The sequence below is a fragment of the Carlito syrichta genome, unplaced genomic scaffold (assembly GCF_000164805.1).
Source record: "Carlito syrichta isolate Samal-C Ts95f unplaced genomic scaffold, Tarsius_syrichta-2.0.1 Scaffold289800, whole genome shotgun sequence".
Lineage (NCBI taxonomy): Eukaryota > Metazoa > Chordata > Mammalia > Primates > Tarsiidae > Carlito > Carlito syrichta.
The window spans coordinates 295,930-315,675 of NW_007233896.1; the positions used below are offsets into that span (position 1 = coordinate 295,930).

A 19,746-nucleotide genomic window follows, 5' to 3' on the forward strand; every position below is an offset into this window, starting at 1 on the left:
TTCAGAGTATGAGACTACTTTTTATAGGTGATTTGTGAAAATTATTGCCTCATCTTATACATAAAGAGTAAGGTGGTAAGTCTTTTCTAACTAGGAAAGGGCTTTGTGAACTGCTCGGACCGGGGTGAAGTGGACATTGCTACTTTGCTACACTCATGTTGCAAAGAATACAGAATTTGTTCACCATTTGGATTGAGAGACATTTGGATTGTGAACAGCCTGACTATGCAACTTCTTTTCATTCTCTTTTCTTTTCATCTGTCTGTAGCACAATAAAGGAAATTAAAGTCAGTGATTGATTGTATGTGAGTGCATTATCATCAAGACTGAATACATAAACAATGTACTAAACGAGAAGCTACCTAATCGAGAGCCGGGGTCCGCGGCGCGGGAGGGCGGGAAGGCGGCGGCGGCCGCCGGGCAGCCGCGGCCGGAGATGCAGTGCCCGGCGGAGCAGTGAGTCGCGGGGAGCGGGCTGGGGGCGGCGGCGGGCTCGGGTCCCCTCCGGAGGGCTGGACTGGCGTGGGGAGTCGTCCGCAGGGGGTCCCTTCGGCGACCTCCGCTCCGAGAGAGGCCGTCGGCGACCGGGAGGAAGACTCTTGGGTCCAGCGTCCGGGACGCGTTTTTCCCGAGGGCTCCTCTCCCAGTCCTGGTCACCCGGCGACTCCCCTTCCTCTCAGAAGCCAGCGAAGGCTCCCGAAACTTGGGAGACAGACCCGAGAAGCGTTTTAAGTTTTGACTGGGTCTGGCTAGAGGTTTCCTCCGACCTGGCCCGGGAGGAAGTAAGGTTGCCGCTGTCACAGCCACGGGAGAGCGAAGCCACGCGACGCGTCCTTGGAAGGCAGGTCGCGGCTTGATGAGCCTCCCACCTGTCGGACGGATTTTGGACCCAGCCTGACCCATTCAGTGTCGCTCTTGAAAGACCGGACTAGGTCTCCCCGCCCCCGCCCCCCTTTATTTGTAATTAGGCAAGTCAGGGCCGGTTGGATCGATTCGACACATCAGAAACACTCATAGTTTCTATAAGGATCCCGGGGTGCAGGTGGAAGCAGACTATACACTTCCCTGAAACTGTCCCACGGTTTCGAGTTCTAGGCACAGGTAGGTGCCTTTGGGATTCCGAAATTGACAAAAGCACTCAGTTTGACAGATAGTTGATTTGGCTGGAAAGTTAAATTGTCAGCTGTGTTTAAATGCACCGTTAGAGCTTAAAACATTTTTTTCCTTTCCTACAAGGGGGAGTCTTTCGGAGGCCTGTTACGTAGATTTTGTATTATAATTCTGGTTTACATAGGGCTTTAACATTCTCGTTTATCGAGAATCCCCCTGACCCCCTTGAGATGGTGTTATTCATACTTAATAGGTTAATAGCCACTGGAAAAGATTTAGAGTTGGAGGTTTCAAACTGCCGCACCCCAGACGTAGGCAGGTAACTTGAGTTAGTGAAGTTAGGACCTGGAGAGGGAGTGTTGCCAGGCCTGGCCCTCTAAGCTCCATCCTATAGCTGTTGGAGCTTCTGTATTTACAGAATCCAGGTGTCCTGGCTTTTGCATGACATTCCTTGCTTTTAAATTAGTGGCACCTGATTATTATGTTTTAAAATTGAAACCCCTGTATAGGCCCATGTGTGAGCTGATGTGGCCTGTGGCAGCCAGCTTGCTCTCTGGATTCTCTGACAGACTCATCGGAGGAGTAGACAGGAGGTCTCTGCTCCTCCACGGGCCCATGGTTCCTAACTGCTCTTTGCCGCCTGCTGCCACCTTCCTTCCGCCCTGGTGGTGAGAACTGTGCTCCTCTTGAATGCCTGGCCTCTCAGCTGCTGCACTTCAACCTCTGCCGAGCAGTGTCATGCCCCCTTAGCGACGCAGAAACTTTGAAGCCAGCCCATGCTCCCAAGAGGACGCATAGTTATTTGGCCGGTTTTCGGTTGGATGAGATTTGCAGAGTCTGAGCATGCGGGAAGACAGACCGTGGTGGAAAGGAGTGCTCTTTCTTGAGGAAAAGTGTTTGTGGCACAGGCGCCTCTTCAGTCTTCTGTCAGTAGAATTATTGACTCAGAGCTGAGAGGAATGTAAAAAAAAATCTTGCATAGTTTTGTCAGTTTACACATTCGAAGATTTGCTAGGTGTAGCTTAGCTAGGGAGACACAGGTAGTAGGTTTCAGGGCCAAGTTCCTGGACGCTTTGGTGGGGTCCTCCTACTTTCTCCTGGCTTCCTCAGCAAAACTAAGCAGAGAGACATGATTTATAATTACAACAAACTTCACATTTTTTTCTGGAATAAATAATTTCAGTTTGTAGGTTGTTTTTTTTTAAGCAGCTTAATTTCATTTTCTTCCTACTTTTGTTGTGTTTGATTATCTTATTCCCCTTTAACTCATATAAGATGGGGAGAACAAGTTAGGTGGGGATAACTTTAAGATGTCAACTTTTGAACATCATATCTTAAGTTTTGGGCTTTCTAGCCTACTTCTATCTTTCTGAATCAGCAGTATCCAGGTAATGGGCTGTTTGTTTTCTCATGGGCTAGAGAAACATGTATCACATAAATATTAGTTTGAAGTATAAGATATTCATGTCAATTTCTATGTGAGGATATATGCAACTTAATAGTTGAGTTTAGTTTAAATAAATAGTATAATGCCCATTTTTAATGTGTGTTTTTGTTGTTGTTTTGTTTTGTTTTTTTTGTCATTGGAACCAAGGTGCATCCACCCAGATAGTTGGATTTGCTATTACATAGGAATTGACTAAAATATTTGCACCTAGAAATATTAACATCATAAGACTGCAAAAGTTTTGAGATATTCCACCAAGTCATTTTTAATGCCTTCAGTGGACAGTAGTTATGTATACAAATCATAGCCCAACTTCTGCAGCTGAATTATACATTCGAGATGTGACTCTCTGAAGGTTGTGGTGACGCATAAGAGGATGGGATGGCTCATGTCCTGGCAGCACAGTAGGTTACTCTGATTCCTTTCCCCTAAGTTCATCCCACCTCACAAGAGAGAGAAGTGTAGGAGACATATAAACCACATGAATACGCTACTTTCTAAATCTCAATAGCAATTTTTCTTTCCCTCCCTCCCTCCCTTCCTTCCTCCTTTCTTCTTTTCTTCCATCCATCCATCCATCAGCTCATTTGAGAGCTGTGGTTGTCCAGGTGTCTCCTGGACAAGCCCCAAGGATGACTCGCAACTTAGGATCCCATTTGAAGAAGTCTTATGACACACTAGATCGGCTGATGTTCTTGAAGCTCTCTTGCTGCTCTTGTCAGCTGGTCTCCTGTGCCCTCTCCCCTGCTCACCCCTCCCCCATCATTTGACTCTTGCTGTGTCTGGTCCTGGGATATTGTTGGTGGCCAGGGCAGAAATGCTTAGGGAATTGAGAAGAGAGACTGTTCCATGACTTTCTTCTGTCTGAGGGTGGGACAGGGTTTTAATCAGAGATCCATGGGCTGTGTGTAGAGACATACCGTCTGTGAACTCTCTGATGTTGAAGGTAAATTTGTGTGTATATCTGGGTTGAGGTTCCTGATGAAAGTTATGAATTCTCAAAGGGACTGTGAACAGAAAAATGTATACTTCTGTTCTTGGATGTTGCTGTGCATGCTATCGTGGATGTGTTTTTTGCCCCACCCCACCCCTAGAAGCTGCCCGGGTGTGGGGTAGGGGTGAGATTCAGTCCCCTCGTCCCTTCCCTACTGTGATGAAGAGCCTGCTTCAGGGTACAGAGCTTGGATCTGTAAGAATCATACCTCATTATTGAGGGTGGCTGCATTGTCCCAGATACCTCTGAAAGTCACATGGAATGGCATGAACCAGTCATGGAAAGTCTACTTGCAGAAGGGGGATGGAATTTTGGCCTGGGTGCTGGTACTTTCCTGTATTTGATGTATTGTCCACCATTTGCAACCACGAAGCCAGTGTAGAAATGCTGGGTTGAGTGGTCTTAGCTTTTCCTGTGTCTCTGTGGGAAGATATGTTGGTGTCACATTGGTTGACACTCTCACCAACACTGCCTGGACCTTTAACACTGCCTGGAATTTAATCAGTTCAGGCCAAGGTAAGCGTGAACTGCAGGGTTCAAGATAGCCGAATAAAGCCATACTTAGTTCTTAGACAACTAAGGGGACACTTTTTCAAAGGCTCATAATGGTGAGTGATTAAAATTCTGTCTTGTTAATATATATGTTTTGCATATATACTAGAATTGATTTTTTTTCATATTACATGTTTACTTGAATTGGAAATTGAAAAATTGGTCACAGAAATATCTTCGGTTTCATTCACTAAGTTTTGTTTTTAACTCATGGCTTTTGCTCTTGGAAATAGTATAATTTTGTCTCTATATAGTGAACTTTTTTTTTTTTGAGTCAGGGTCTCACTCTGTCACCCAGGTTGTAGTGGTATGATCATGGCTCACCACAGCCTCTGGCGATACTTCTGCCTCAGCCTCCTGAGTCGTGAGTAGCTGGGATTACAGGCACGTGCCATCACACCCAACTGATTTTTTGATTTTTTTGTAAAGACGAGGTCTCACTGTGTTGCCTAGACTGGTCTCGAACTCCTAGGCTCAAGTGATCCTCCTGCCTCAGCCTCCCAAAGTGCTGGGATTACAGGCATGAGCCAGCGTGCCTGGCCCCATAGTGAGCATTTTTAAAACAAGTTTTCAAAAATTGGTTGTTATGTGGGTGTTTGAACATAGCAAGAGGCATTGGTTATAATTTAGTAAGGATCATGTGTAGCTTACTTAATTTGGTTATATCACCTTACTATTAAGAATAAAATACAGCTCTAGCTTAAGAGAAAATAGGTAAAAACTGTTTAAGGGGAACTTGAAAATACACACATTATGGGAGCTAAACAATGGATACACATGGATGTAAACAGAAATAAATAGACATTGTGGACTCCAAAAGGGGTGAGGATGGAAGGAAGGTGAGGATTGAAGATTACATCAGGTACTGTATTCACTATTTGGATAATGTGTACACTAGAAGCTTAGTCTCTACCAGTATACAATGTATATCCATGTAACAAACATGCACTTGTACCCCAGAATCAAATATTAAAAAAAAAAGAAAATACTTTAAAATAATGCATAGTGCAGAACTAAGAATTTTCTAACTAGGAATTGTTAGCATTTTGGTTTTAAAATTTATTTTATTTTTTTAATTTACATATAATAATTATACATACTTATGGGATCCATTCATGTCATATTTAGTGATCAGATCTGGGTAACTAGCATATTTAGCATGTTTAGCATGTTTATCATTTCTTTGTTTTGGGAACATCCAATGTCCTTCTAGCTATTTGACACTATATAATACATTATTAACTATAGCCATCCTCCAGTGGTAGAAACCACTAGAAGTTGTTCCTTCTATCTAACTGTAATTGTATATCCCTTAACAAATCTTAAGTGTATAATTGAGTGTGACTGGTGTGCCAGGAAATCAAGTTATTTAAGACATGTAATCCCAGCACTTTGGGAAACTGAGGTAGGAGGATCATTGAGATCAGGAGACCCTGTCTCTACAAAAAAAAAATTTAAAAATAAGCCAAGTGTGGTGGTGCAGCCTGTAGTCCAATCTACTTGGGAGGCTGAGGGGAGAGGATCCCCTTAGCCCATGAGATCAAGGCTCTAGTGAGGCATGATTGCACCACTGCACTCCAGCCTGGGTGACAGAGTGAGACCCTGTCTCTTTAAAAAAAAAAAAAAAAAAAAAGGCCTTCTTTTCTTACTTTTAGTTACTACTTTTCTAGCTATCTAGAAGAAAACTTTTGTGCTGTGATGATCATTGAGTCTTTAGGTTTCAGGGGCCTCTTTCGTGTCATAGAAGACACCTCTCCACCCCACCTTCATACACAAAAGTTGCCAAATCCCTTTTTCTCTCATTGTTTTACTATCTTCCTATCCCATAACAAATATTCAAACCAAACCTTTACCTATTTCAGATTCCTAGCTTTAAATATAATTCATTTTGTTGTTATGTTCAGCTATAATATTTTTATACATAAAAAATTAAAGCAAAAGTTTGAGCGAAGTGTTTTTAAAATAAAATTACTTTTATTTTTCTTGACCTCGTTTTTCTTCCTTCTTTTTAGTTGATTATCCTTATATTAGGATAGATTAGATGGGTGACTTTCATTCTGACTGTTAAATATCTTCCTTTCCTACTGTAGTGATTGAGATTTATTGCTCACACCTAAAACTCATTCTTCAAGGAGATACACCTTTGGAATCATTTTAAGGGAGGCCATGTCACCTTCTGTATTTCCTTGGTGGCAATGGAACACTTTCCCTTGTACACTCGTGCACAAGGTTGGAGTGAAATCCAGTTGTGGGTTAAATTAATTTGGATATACTCTGGGTCTCTTTCTTTCCTATTTCCGCTTTGCCTCTTTGTGTATCTGAATCTCTGCTTTTTATTTCCAGTAATCACCTTGGCTTCTGTCTTTGCATTTGGATCTCTTGTTCTGCTGTTTGTTTCTTTTCGTTTCCTTCCTGTTGGCGTGTGTAGGAATTTGTATTTGTGTTTGTATGGAGAGATGCATGTTTAGAAAACCTTCTCTGGGCACTGATGTTGGGATTGCGTTTTGGTTATTTTGTAGACTAGAAAGGAAGGGGACAAAAGTGGAGCCAAGTGTGCATGCAGGAGAGCCACAGAATTTTCATGACAAATTTATTCATAGACTGTTAGAACCAAGAACTGGAAGCAGAACCATGTAGCTCATATGGCCTCTTCCAGTCTTCTCATTTTGAAGGTGAGAAAACCGAGGCCGAGGGTGGGGAAGTGGCTTGCCCAAAGACATGCCTCTGGTCTTGATATTATGACTGCGATTTGCTGAATTGACTGTTGTACAGGATTAGAATTTCCTATTTCATAAAGCTAGAAGGAGGGTGAGAAATGTGATTAGATTATTGAGAGAAGAATGAACACATTTGGTCACTTTTTATTTTAGGTCTTTGATGTATAGTCCCCGTGATCAGGTTTCTGTTTGCTTAACTCTGGCATGGGTTCTAAGGGTGACATCACACGTTTTACTTGAAATCTCACTGGAGTTAGACCACATGGAAAGTACCTTTTCCTAATATTTGTTTCCTCACTGTCACAACTTTCAAACACTCGTACATTCAGAGAGAGAAAAAGAATAAGAAATGTTCATTGGGCAAATTATTTATTAATACTCAACACCAATGGGTGTAGAATGAGAATTAGTCAAATAGCTAACTTTTTTGAGTGCTAATTATTTTATATGTGTCTGTTTCTCACAATGGTCTTTTGAGGTGAATACTCTCTCTTACTGCCCTTTTTGAGAGTGGTTACATTTACATGCTGAGAGGTGTAGTTACTGTAGTCATGGTTATATATACAGCTAATAAGGGATGGAGAGAGGAGTGGTTAAACCCTGGCAATCTAACTCTTTGGCCCCCACTTCAGCCATTGCCCTCTGCAGAGGGCTCACCCAATGACACACAGGGCGGTGTGCTAGGCAGGAGGCAGGTCTGGAACTGTGAACTGTTGAGGGAACACTTGGAACAGCTCACAGGTATACAGGCACAGAGTAATGTTGGTCTAGCGTTTGGACTGAAGTGTGAGTGGTGCGGAGGCAGTCATAGAGTATAGGTGGTGGGTGATACCCACATTCTGACATTAGCTCCCCCAAGCCTTTGGACACCATTGAAAGGTTTCAGTGGGAGACAGATCTGCCACCTCGGCCTGCCTCTCCGAGCAGCCCTTCGTCCGTCGCTCTCACCCTCCGACCCTTCCTCTTTTCCTGGCTGTACTACACTGTGCACTAGGAACTGGGGTAATAAGGGCATCGAGGGTGGAAGTATTCCCTTCATTCACTTAATTTCTTACTTTTTCTTTTAGTCTGGCACCTTCTCCTTTCTGTGTTCTGTTTTGTCTGAGGCCTTATGTGAGGATGGCGGTGTGCAGTCATGGGGAGGGATGGAGAATGGGAGTCTGATTGTTTCTTACAGCAGCTACTCTCCTTGTTTCCCACTCAGCATGTTACCCACACCCTCTGAAGGACCCAATGCCTCCAATTCCTGAGCCTTTCTGGGGTTCTGCCAGGTTTACTGGTTTGTCTTGTACAGATGCCCCTCCACCAGCTTTGGGCTTCATTTTTGTTTGAGCTTTCACATGGCTTTTGGTTTCATCAAAGACAGAATTGGTGTTTCTCTTTCCCTTGATTGTCATTTTGGGGTGAATTTTGAGGGGCTAAGGGGACATCTTCAGACAAGAAGTCCTGCTCTTCATCTTTGTCAAATACCTAGTGGGATTTTCTTCCTTTTTGTTACTTAGTAGGCTCTTGTTAGTTGACTAAAGATACGAGAGCCTCTTTAGGATGCTATTTTACAAGTAGGCCGTCAGCAGTAGTAGAGGGGCTTTGGGATAGACACGCAGAACATGAGTGGCCGGTTGAATGTGGGGATCAGGGAGCAGGAGGAGCCCTAAGGAAGTTTTCTTAGCTTTGAGGATTTGTAATAATTGATGGTCTCCTGTTCTTGTTTTTAGAGTAGCCGTTGTCAGATTTGCTTGTGATGTGTTATATAGGTCGGCAGTTGGCTTGTATTCCTATATAAATACTTTTATTAGCACCGTCTCCATTCTTGGAACTTGACAATCGTTTTAGGAGCTTCACTGATGAGATGCATGCTAAGATGTGGAGATATGTAGTTGAAGTATTAATAGACATTACAGTTAAAATGGTCTCAGCCACGTAGCAAATGAGGTGACGTAAATTATCTCATTTAAAGTAAGAAATTCTAGCCGGGCTCAGTGGCTCAGCCTGTAATCCCGCGCCTTTGGGAGGCTGAGGTGAGTGGATTGCCTGAGCCCGCGGGTTCGAGACCCGCCTGGGCAGCGAGACCTCATCTCTACGATAAATCAAAAAATCAGCCGGGCGTGGTAGTGCATGCCTGTAATTCCGGCTACTCGGAAGGCTGAGGCGGAAGGATCACTGGCACCCAGCAGGTCGAGGCTGCGGTGGCTGGGAGCGGCCACTGCACTCCAGTCTGGGCGACAGAGTGAGACTCCAACTCAAAAAAAAAAAAAAAAAAGTAAGAAATTCTGAAGTGGAAGAAAGTGGTGAGATAGAGACATAAACATCTAAGATATGAGACCCATGTTTTATCAGTTTGTCACCATGTAATGTGAAACAAGTTAAACATTTAGTGTCTTAAACATTTTGTAAGCATCTATATATTGTGGTACGATGGAACATGTCAGCGTGACAAGTATTTGAAAATGTCTACTTTGGTGTGATTTCAGTGAGGAGGACATGTACCGTGCTGCAGATGAAATAGAAAAGGAGAAAGAATTGCTTATACATGAAAGAGGGGCATCAGGTATGTCTGGAATTGTTTTATTTGTGGAGTTCTTACTGTTTATAGTAGAAAATGCTGTTAAATTGACATATTTTTATAAAATATCGACATGTACTTTCTAGGAAGTGTTTTATGCATATCTACATTGATTATTCATTTTGCTAAAGTATGTTTAAGGAAAACTTTCGTGAGGTTTTAAAATTTTAATGTAAGAATTCTGTCTGCATTCTTTACAGTCATATCATTTTTTGTACTTGTGAGGATAGTTTTATTTAATCTCTTGACACCACCCTCTCTTGGCTCTTGTTTTCCTTATATTATTGGAGGGAGAGTTCAGATTTGAAGTGCATTTTTCATTTTAAATCAAAGGGCTTATTGAAAAATTGTCTGTGTACATCTTTGCATGCAGATGGCCATGTGAATCTGGTTGAGTAATAAGAAAGATGATCATGGGATCAGTAGCACTAACTCTCATGGTTTAGTGATTTCATGCCCGCATTTCTCCTCTCTCTTGCCTGCTCTTCTTACGCCCACCAGGACCCATCCCTGTTAGGATGCAGTGTTATTCCTGGCTCCCTCCACTGGTTCGTGGAGATTCGCCACCAAGGCTGTGTGGGATGAAGTACATTCTCACTTCCCTGGCTGGCCTCATGCAGGAGCCAAGAGGGGCTACTCTGATTGTGAGGTACTCTGTAGCTCATTCACTGGTGGCATTTTCTCTCTCATTACCTGGATAATGGACTAGGGGCATTTAAAAAAGTTCATGGAAAAATGGAATTGAAAGTTAAAACTAAAGAATATCAACTTTATTTCTCAACATAAGCTCCATCAAGTTCAAGACACTTTTGTAAGCAATAATGCCAGCCATTTAGTCCACCCCTAAAGAACTGGGGGCCCTTGGAATTTAAATATTTCAATGTAGTCTTTTTTACATTATTAGTTAAAGAAAACTGGATGCGCTTTAGGAAACAAAAATAAGTCAGAAGGAGCTAAGTCAGGACTGTAAGGTGAATGTCTAACGATTTCCCATGGAACTCTTGCCCTAGTTTGATGAGAGAAATGAGCAGGGGCATTGTCCTGGTGGAGAAAGACTCTGGATGAACTTTTCAAGACATTTTTCTGCTAAAAGTTTTTGCTAACTTTCTCAAAAACATTCTCATAATAAACAAATGTTATTGTTCTTTGGTTGTCCAGAAAGGCAACAAGCAAAATGCCTTGAACATCCCCCAAAACTGTTCATAACCTTTGTTCATGACGTATTTTGCTTAGACTTGACTTATTTCCATCTCTTGGTAACCATTGCTTTGGTTGTGCTTCAGGAACATACTGGTAAAGCCATGTTTCATTTCCTGTTACAGTTCTTTGAAGAAGTGCTACAGAATCTTGATCCTACTTGTTTGAAATTTCTTTGAAAGCTCTGCTCTTGTCTGCACCTGATCTGGGCACAATGGTTTAGTACCCATTGAGTAAAAAGATTGCTTAACTTTAATTTTTCAGTCAGAATTGTGCAAGCTGAACCAATGGAAGATATCTGTGGTGGTGACTATTGTTTCCACTGTTAATCATCAATCCTCTTCAGTTAGGGCACCAAGTTAATTTTTTCCTCCCAAATTGATGTGGATGGTCTGCTGCTACAGGCTTTATCTTCAACATTGTTTAGTCTCTTCTTAAAACAAGTTATTCATTTGTAAACTGCTGTTTTCTTTGGGATATTGTCCCCACAAGCCTTTCATAAATAGTGATTTCACCATCTTTCACCTAAGCTTTACCATCAATTTGATGATTGTTCTTGCTTCGATTTTAGCAAAATTTAGGTTGCTCTGCCAGGGGCTCTTTTCAAATTGATGTCTTATCCTTCTTAATACCTCAAACTAGATCCTGTTCAGACAAGTAGCATGAGCTTATTTGGGTGCACAAAATTTTTGCAATCTGTACATAGCTCTGTCATAACACTGATTTTCCATGAACTTTTTGAAGAACCCTTGTATATGTTCTACTGACTTGTTTTGAGAACTGACTTCCATTTATGTTTAACAAAAGTATTGTCATATGTGTGATTAGGCACAAGTGATATACAGTAGGATTGTTATAATAATTTCTGAATCTTCCTCTCAAGGAACTGTTGGACTCTTCACTGTGGTAGCCATGTTCTATGTCTTTTGTAGTGGGACTGGTGTGTTCCTGAGCCACACTGTTCTAGTTCTCTGTAAAACTTCAGCAAATGCTTGGTCTTTGCTGTTGTAGTTGCTCAAAATTTCTGTAGAATGTGGAGTCCTTAGTCATATTCCTAAGGAGAAAGTGTATATTTAGCTGGTGTTTGTCATCACTTAGGGACCTCTTGTTTTCTCTTCCATTCTACAGCCTTAGCGTTGGGATTTTCTTCTGTCCGGCATTGTACCCCACACAGTTGTTCTCACTTTATAGTGGGTCTTGTAACTTCTAGCTTTAGTTTGAGAGTAAGACAAATCCCTTTACACTCTTACTTACGTCTCAGTTCTTCTGGGTTCACTGTCCTTCCAGAAATAACATCCTTTCCCCTTCCCCCAGAAGCAGAGCCTAGGCTGAGGCAAAATGTTTTCTTATCCTCTCTCTTTGTTAGTGAAAAGATTCTTTTCCACCTAGTCTGGGGATCAGCAAACTGTGGCTCCCAGGTTGAATCTGACCTGCCACCTGGTTTTGTAAATAAGGTTTTTTTGAACTTATTAGTTTATATATTGGTGACTTTCACACATAATAAAGTTGACTAGTTATGATAGAAACCTTGTGACCCTCAAAGCCTAACTTATGACATTTCCTATCTAGTCTATCCTCTGTTTGAGAATCCCAGCTTTTTGGAAGGGTTTCAGTTTTAACTTCCCACCTTCTGAGAGATTGATTCTTGACTTTGTTACCCATTTGGTGGTTAAAGATTGAGCCTCTTGGTTATTTTAGCTTCTGGCTTACTACTCTGGTTTTCAACTTCCCTTATTTTTTTTTTTGTGCTTTATTTTTTTGCCATTAGAAATGTTCTATCCTGAAAACAGCAATCAGAGTCTGTAATTTGCAGTTAAAGAAAAGTATTGTTGCCTGCCACAGTGGCTCACACCTGTAATCCCAGCACTTTGGGAGGTGGAGGCGAGAGGATTGCCTGAGTTCAGGGTTTGAGACCAGACTGAGCAACATGGCAAGACCTTGTCTCTACAGTAAATTAAAAAATCAACCGGGCATGGTGACACATGCCTGTGATTCCAGCTACTTGGAAGTCTGAAGTGGAAGGATCACCTGAGCCCCCAGGTCGAGGCTGCAATGACTGTGAGTTTGCCACTGCATTCCAGCTTGGGCGACAAAGTGAGACTCCAACTCAAAAAAAGAAAGAAAGAAAAGTACTATTGTACTCTGTAAGTTGCTTGAGGGCAGGTGCTGTCTTGTCCTGCATCTCCAATTCCTGCTCAGTGCATAGTGTGTGGTAGCCCCTGGACTCCTCCTCTGAAAGAACCACAGCAGAAAGGAAATTTAAGTATCATTGTGATGCTGCCAGCTGTGCAGGTATCTGTTTTCCCAATCCTCACCGCCCTGTGCAGGCCTTCGATTCAGCATTGGACTGTGGCCTGTGGCCTGTGGTCTGTGGCCTAGCCTCTTGGATTATGTGAGACCCCGTGCCTCTTCCCTGCAGTCCTAAGGTGCTGGGCCTGCCCTGCCCTGACTGCCCTGCCTGGGAGGCCAGGTCTTATCTTGGCATGCTCAGGAATAAGGACTGAAGTGAGGAGAGCAGGAGGGTAGACTGTCTTTCTGGAAAGGCCCTTCCTGAGCTGAAAGCGTGCTTTCTGTTCAGATTTCTAACCCTGCCTGGTCATGGGTACTGTGGACCAGAAAGTGTCCTGATTTTGTGCGTTTGCAGTTCTTCCCTTTTGTGGAGGTGAATGGAAAGGCAGATATGTGGAAACACTTCCTTCTACTTAGTGGATGCTCAGAAATATTTCTCGAATTTAAAAAGTGAAGGATCTTTATTTAAGGACTGATTGTGCAGCATTGGTATTTGTGGTTTCTATATTATATCAGGGATCTGTTTCACTTTTAAGCGAGTCCTGCTGTATGCCACAGATAAATGTATCTATGTTCTTTGCATGTGTGTTGTTTTCCATTTTATGTAAAGCTTTTCTTTATAAAAAGATTCACAATGGGATTTTAAGAAATAAGCAAGCCGGGCTCGGTGGCTCAGCCTGTAATCCCGCGCCTTTGGGAGGCTGAGATGAGTGGATTGCCTGAGCCCGTGGGTTCGAGACCCACCTGGGCAGCGAGACCTCATCTCTACAATAAATCAAAAAATCAGCTGTGCGTGGTAGCGCATGCCTGTAATTCCGGCTACTTGGAAGGCTGAGGCGGAAGGATTGCCGGAGCCCCCAGGTCGAGGCTGCGGTGGCTGGGAGCGGCCGCTGCACTCCAGTCTGGGCGACAGAGTGAGACTCCAACTCAAAAAAAGAAAGAAAGAAATAAGCAGTTCTTAGAGTTTATTTTTTTAAAATGTGATTTCCCTCAACTACAAGGGGGGTTTAGGGCCTCTTTCTTTGTGCTCTTTAGTCATCCTGACACCCTTATATACTGGCTTGCTGTGGTTTTTTTCCAAGCAATCTGTGAGCCCCTTCAGGTCAGAATCTGTGTCTTTATCATCTTCATATCCCCGGTTCCTAACTTAATACTTGGCACATTTTAGATACTCGGTAAACATTTGTTGAATTTTGTTGAAGAAAACATGTTTATCTCATGTACAGCTTCCTCAGGAGTAAATATGCCATAAAGTACTTCTGTATTTATATCCTAAAATCATTGCTAACCTCTACTTCTTCAGTTATTTAAAAAGGAAGTCAAGATGTTCCTGAGAATTTATTCATTTTCTTCCTAAAACTTACACGCTAACATACGCATGCATGTGCATATGCCACAAATCAGACTCCAAACTTGGTATGTTAAACAAGGAAAATCTAAAGGCCATTTTTTGTGATAACATTTGTCTGATCACAAGTTGTATTTTTAATACTTGGGGTATGTTATAAGAGTCAAATGAGATCTGTTAATCAACAAACATTGAAAGTTTCTGGTTTATTATCAACTACTTGTAGCCTTTTGGGATCAGGGCAGGAAATAAATAGACAGATGTAATTTTTCTCTTAGTAGATGTTATCACTTTGTAGAATGGATGTTAAAAACGAATTACAAGTTGTTAGAAGATATTTTCTGATGGTTCAGACTGGTGTGTCTTTGATTTGGCTAGAAAAGTGTTCATGGACACCTGTGTGTCAGTGCAGTTTCAGGTGACACAACACAGCCGAGAAACAAAGCCCCTGCCCTCAAGGAGCTCATGTTTTGCTGTGTTGGTATATGGGTGTATTGTGGGGGGGTACATAAAAAGAAATATGCCAGGTGTTGATGAGTGCTGAGAAGTAAAGCAAAACAGTATAAGAAAAATAGAGAGCAAAAATGCATGTGTGATATGACACAGGAGCACCAGGTGACATTGGAGCAGAGGCCTGCATGGAGTGAGGGAGCAGCCCTGTGGGTATGGAGGGTGTTGGAGGGTATCAGGGAGGCTGCAGCTAGGGTTGAAGCTGAGGCAGTGTAGGGAGTGGTGAGAGCAGAGGCGGGAGGGCACTGGGTGCCTTGTGGGTAGGAAGGCATGAGACAGGAGCCCTGGAGCTCTCTGAGCCCAGGAGTGATGGATATCATCTGACTCGTGTTTAAGATAGATCACCCTGGCTAGCTATCTTGTGGAAAAGGTCTGGAGGGTGTGGTGACAGCGAAGAACCATTGGGAGGTCCCTGTGGCCATTTAGGGGTGAGGTGATCGTGGTGTGGACCAGGGGGCTAGGCACTTGTGGAATTCTGGATTTTTTGAAATGCAGTGAGAGAGAAATTGAGTAGTGGAGGGTGACCCCCAAGAATGCAGTACCTTACTTTGATTATGCTTTTGCTTATTATTTGCTTTTTTTCCTTGTTCTTTGACAGAACTCAGATTAAGTGTGGCTCCTGAAATGGATATTATGGACTACTGCAAAAAGGAATGGAGGGGAAATACACAAAAAGCAACATGTATGAAAAAGGTATGACACAGAGGTGCACATATTTCAGGTCTTTCAAATAGTCTGTCGTAAGTTCTATTTAATGCTATTTGATATTTTTAGACATTAGTTAAGATGACTGCTGTTAGACTTTGTAAATATTATTATTCTAATTTTAGAGATGAGGAAACAGACACCAAAGAAAAGGGACTTGTTGAGAGTCACAGTATTAATATAGAATCAGCATCAGTTGTTCAGTAACTTACTTTCTTGAAAACTTCATAAATGATTGTGCTATTCAGTGTTGAGTCAGCCACTGGTTGTCCTCTTTGGGTCATTTGGAATGCCTTTCTTGGCCTGGTGTTGTATAAATATCAGGGATGCCTCACGCTGACTCCACATTCCTACCCTCTACACACATTGGGTTTGGTTGCACACCAGTTGTTCTAGGGGCTCAGAACTCCCCTGCACTCCCTACACAGAGGGATCTGGAACCACTCAGAACTCCCCTGCACTCCCTACACAGAGGGATCTGGAACCACTCCCTTCTCTTAGGGTGTCCCAGAACTGCAACTCCCCCCCCCCACCGGCCAGTTCCGTTGCATCAATGGCGGCCCCGAAGATACTCTCCAAGGCCGTGGGATGACATCAGGGACTCCCATAATGTGGTCCGGCTGTGTCTGTTTTGTCTGGTTCATTGCTCAGCTCAGGCACCATGGCCCATGTACATTCTGTGCATCTGATCCAGCAACAGACCCTGTGGGCGCTGCCTGTAGACATATCCCAAATCCTGTGCTCTTTAGTAGGCTGAACCATGGGAAATTGCTACTATTTGACCGTTTTTGAGCTACAAAATGGCAGTTTTAACCTAAAATTTTCACTACTTCTTTTAACCTCTGGGTTATATTTTTTGTTCATTTTTCTTTTGGGATTATTTACCCAATGGATTTGAATGTATTTCTTTTGTATTAAAGATACTCACCTGTCATAGTTGGTAGAAGTATCTTAATTTTTTTGTTAGGACTTTAACATTTTAAATATTTAAATACATTTATTCTTTTCTTCAGAGCTTCTTTTTGTAGAAAATATTGCTTATCTGTCAGCATGTACCTCAACTGTCCTGGCTGCCCTTAGTCAAAATGTAACTGCCAATTGTAAAGCTCTGAGAGCAGTTGTCAGCTCTGTTCCTTACAAGTCTGGTATATTGACGCTCTGTGTTTTAGGAACTTGTTAGAGGACTCAATCATGAAATACCTGGACTCTTAGTTCCTGCCAGAGATTAAGAGCATTTTTATTTGTGAGGCCATCTGCTGAATGTGCTATTGGCCACTTGTAGATTTTCCAGCCTCCAGTCCTGAATCATTAGATAAACAGAAAGCCAGGTGGCTACACTTTCTTTTCTCATCTTTTCCAGAAATGCTTTTAATTAACTGATTTTTAATTTTATTTTATGACCTGAGTCTCTTCAAAGGACCTAACAGTTGACATCTTAAAGTCCATAAGTGAAGATGTCTAAGATAGATACCTGAATATTCCATATTTTAGAACTCATGCAAAAATCATCCCTCTATGGGTTTAGTTCTAGGGAAAGAAAACATTGAACTTGCAGTTGGACTCTTTCAGTGACCATATAATCAAGAGCATATCAGTTGAAAGTGTCTCATCAAGACCGATGGCAGTAATTAAAAGCATCTCAGGTGCCTGATAACAGCTTTCATCTCAGTTCTGTTTTAGTCCTTATTTGCATAATTATCTACTTTTGTTTGGGATATTCTTTTGAAAGTAATTTTACATAAATTTAAATTTGGTTTTAAAAAGTTTGATTCATCTCTGAAATAGCATGAGTAATTTATTCATTTGGAAAGGTGCGGTTGCAGTTGAATTTGCTGCCCTAAGTATTATGGGGTAACTGGGGCTTCACCATAGTAAGAGGGATATATTAGGTGTGATTCTGCCTGATGGGCTCTTATATGCTACAGTGGTTGGGCCACTAACTAAAAATATGACTCTCAAAATTTTACTATTGGGAAAAAGTACTTTTATATTCGCTTAAAAAAATCATCCTATGACTTGAAGCTTGAAAACAACTAATAATGAGGTTCCAGTACTTGGACACACAGGATGAGGTGGTCTTCATTGTACCCACTCCAAGAAGAGGGTGACACTTTTGTGTGTGTATATAAGTGCAGGGTAGGAAGTAGGTTTTGAGCAACGATTAGGGAAGAGCAGGACTAGTGAAAAAGGCTGCCTGGACTCAGAGCCAGGGTGGAGGTGGTTGGTGAAGCTGGTCCTCCTGACTGCATTGTCTAGCTGGAGAAGTCATGACATCATGGTATTGGTTGACCAGAGTCACAAGGATTTTATGGTGTCCTTTTGGGGTATGCTTCAAAGTGGTCCATTTGGAGCTATTTTTGAGTGGCTAAGCATGTCACTGAACAATTTCATTTCCTTATTTAACTTCCAGACTGAGAAGAGTAACACTTCAATCTACTTGTAAAAAAAAAAAAAAGTCTAACAATTATTGAAACGTCTCCTAGTATGTAGACTTTTATACACATACACACACTCCCCTTGGAAACTTGGGGGGTTTGTATATTTTTCTAATATGGAGATATAAACTTGTATGTCTCTCTTTTTTCTTGTCTCTTCATTAAAGAATTTAGGATCACGAGTGTTAAAACAGTTGCTTAGAAAGGGACATACAACTCCAACTTTGGGAGTGGCTAGTGCTTATTTATTGGTTCTTTCTTTTTTTCTTTTTTTTTTTTAGTTGGAGTCTTACTCTGTCGCCCAGGCTAGAGTGGTGCAATGGCATGCTCATAGCCACCCCAGCGTTGACCTGCTGGGCTCCAGCTATCCTTCCACCTCGGCCTTCTAAGTAGCCGGAACTAGAGGCCCATGCTACCATGCTCAGCTAATTTTTTATTTATTGTAGAGACAAGGTCTTGCCACATTGCCCAGGCTGGTCTTGAACCCGCTGACTCAGGCAATCCACTTGCCTCAGCCTCCCAAAGTGCTGGGATTGCAGCCTGAGCCACCGATCCCAGCCGGTTATTTCTTTCTATGTCTAGTGTGTTGCATCTGCTATATATATATTGATATTTTGTGCAATATTACACTTGTTGATTTAATATGATTAGTGAAAAGGAATTTGCATGTCTTATATGAAGGACTCAGCCAGTCTTGTTTTCATTTTTTCAGTAATCCCAGGCAAATTTTTTCCACAGGAATGAAACTTTTCCTGCTCTCTGAAGTCAGTAATGGGCATTTTGAATTTTGCGATACTTTTTCTCAGGGCTATGAAGAGGTTTCTCAGAAATTTACCTCCATACGGCGAGTCCGCGGTGATAATTACTGTGCACTGAGAGCCACGCTGTTCCAGGCAATGAGCCAGGCTGCCGAGCTGCCCCCATGGCTGCAGGACCCGGAGCTCACGCTGGTACGCTGCTGCTGCAGGTTTGAGTCTGCAATGTTTCCAATAGTGCTTGTGAGAAAACTTCCCTTTTCTGCCCATGCTTCCTGCTAGTATTGTATGCGGTATGATGTCAGTATACACGTTTATTCAGTTTGGTGTGGCTGGGAGGATTTCACAGAGTAAAGTGACCAAAAATAATTGGCATTTCCCAGCAGAGAAAAATGATAAAAATGTATGTGAACAATTCACTTGAGTTAGCAGATATTCAGAGTTTGTAAAAAGCACTTAGGAACAGTTTGATTTCAGTTTTGCTGCTTACATTAAATAGGCTGTGTATTTTACTACTTGAGAACCTGCCAGACTTTTAGAATACTCATTTCTTTAGTTTTAGCTGCAATTCAAGAAGTTAGTACCTTCTGCAAAGTGTGAGGATTGGCTTGGATGGTCGAACAGCAACGCTAGAAGAGGGATGATTACCATCACTTGGAGAGAGGCTTCCCAGAGAGGCACTAGGCGGGCTGTGTCCCAGGTCTGACCCTCTTTAGTGTTTTTAATCTGCCTTGTGGTAGAGATGCATTGGGAAATCATGTGCTGAATATCCTGACACAGATAAAATCTCGTGATAGACTGGATAACAGACTCTCCTGAAAAATTTTGGGTAGAATAGTTGGTCATAAATGACACTATGACATCATCTAGAAGAAAACTGAAATTCTTGTGCTTAAATTTAAAAAACCAAAAATTCATTAGTGCCTGCTGTGGGAGATTGCCCTAACGGCAATTTACAAAAGGAAAGAAAAGATGTCAGGATTTTTTTTTTTGAGTTGGAGTCTCACTCTGTCACCCAGACTGGAGTGCAGTGGCCGCTCCCGGCCACTGCAGCCTCGACCTGCTGGGCTCCAGCGATCCTTCCATCTCAGCCTTCCAAGTAGCTGGAACTACAGGTGCGTGCT

At 42.2% G+C, this 19,746-nt stretch overlaps 1 protein-coding gene across 1 annotated transcript in view; it reads left to right on the forward strand.

Annotated features, from left to right (window-relative positions):
* Positions 1-1,023: 1,023 nt before the first annotated feature.
* OTULIN (OTU deubiquitinase with linear linkage specificity) overlaps positions 1,024-19,746 on the forward strand; it is a 31,249-nt gene continuing 12,526 nt past the window's right edge. Inside the window, exons 1-4 of the mRNA XM_008054357.1 lie at positions 1,024-1,101; positions 9,292-9,368; positions 15,326-15,420; positions 18,674-18,817. Of these exons, the coding sequence (XP_008052548.1) occupies positions 9,302-9,368; positions 15,326-15,420; positions 18,674-18,817 (306 nt within the window). The 5' untranslated portion in view covers positions 1,024-1,101; positions 9,292-9,301. The remainder of the gene's footprint in view (positions 1,102-9,291; positions 9,369-15,325; positions 15,421-18,673; positions 18,818-19,746) is intronic.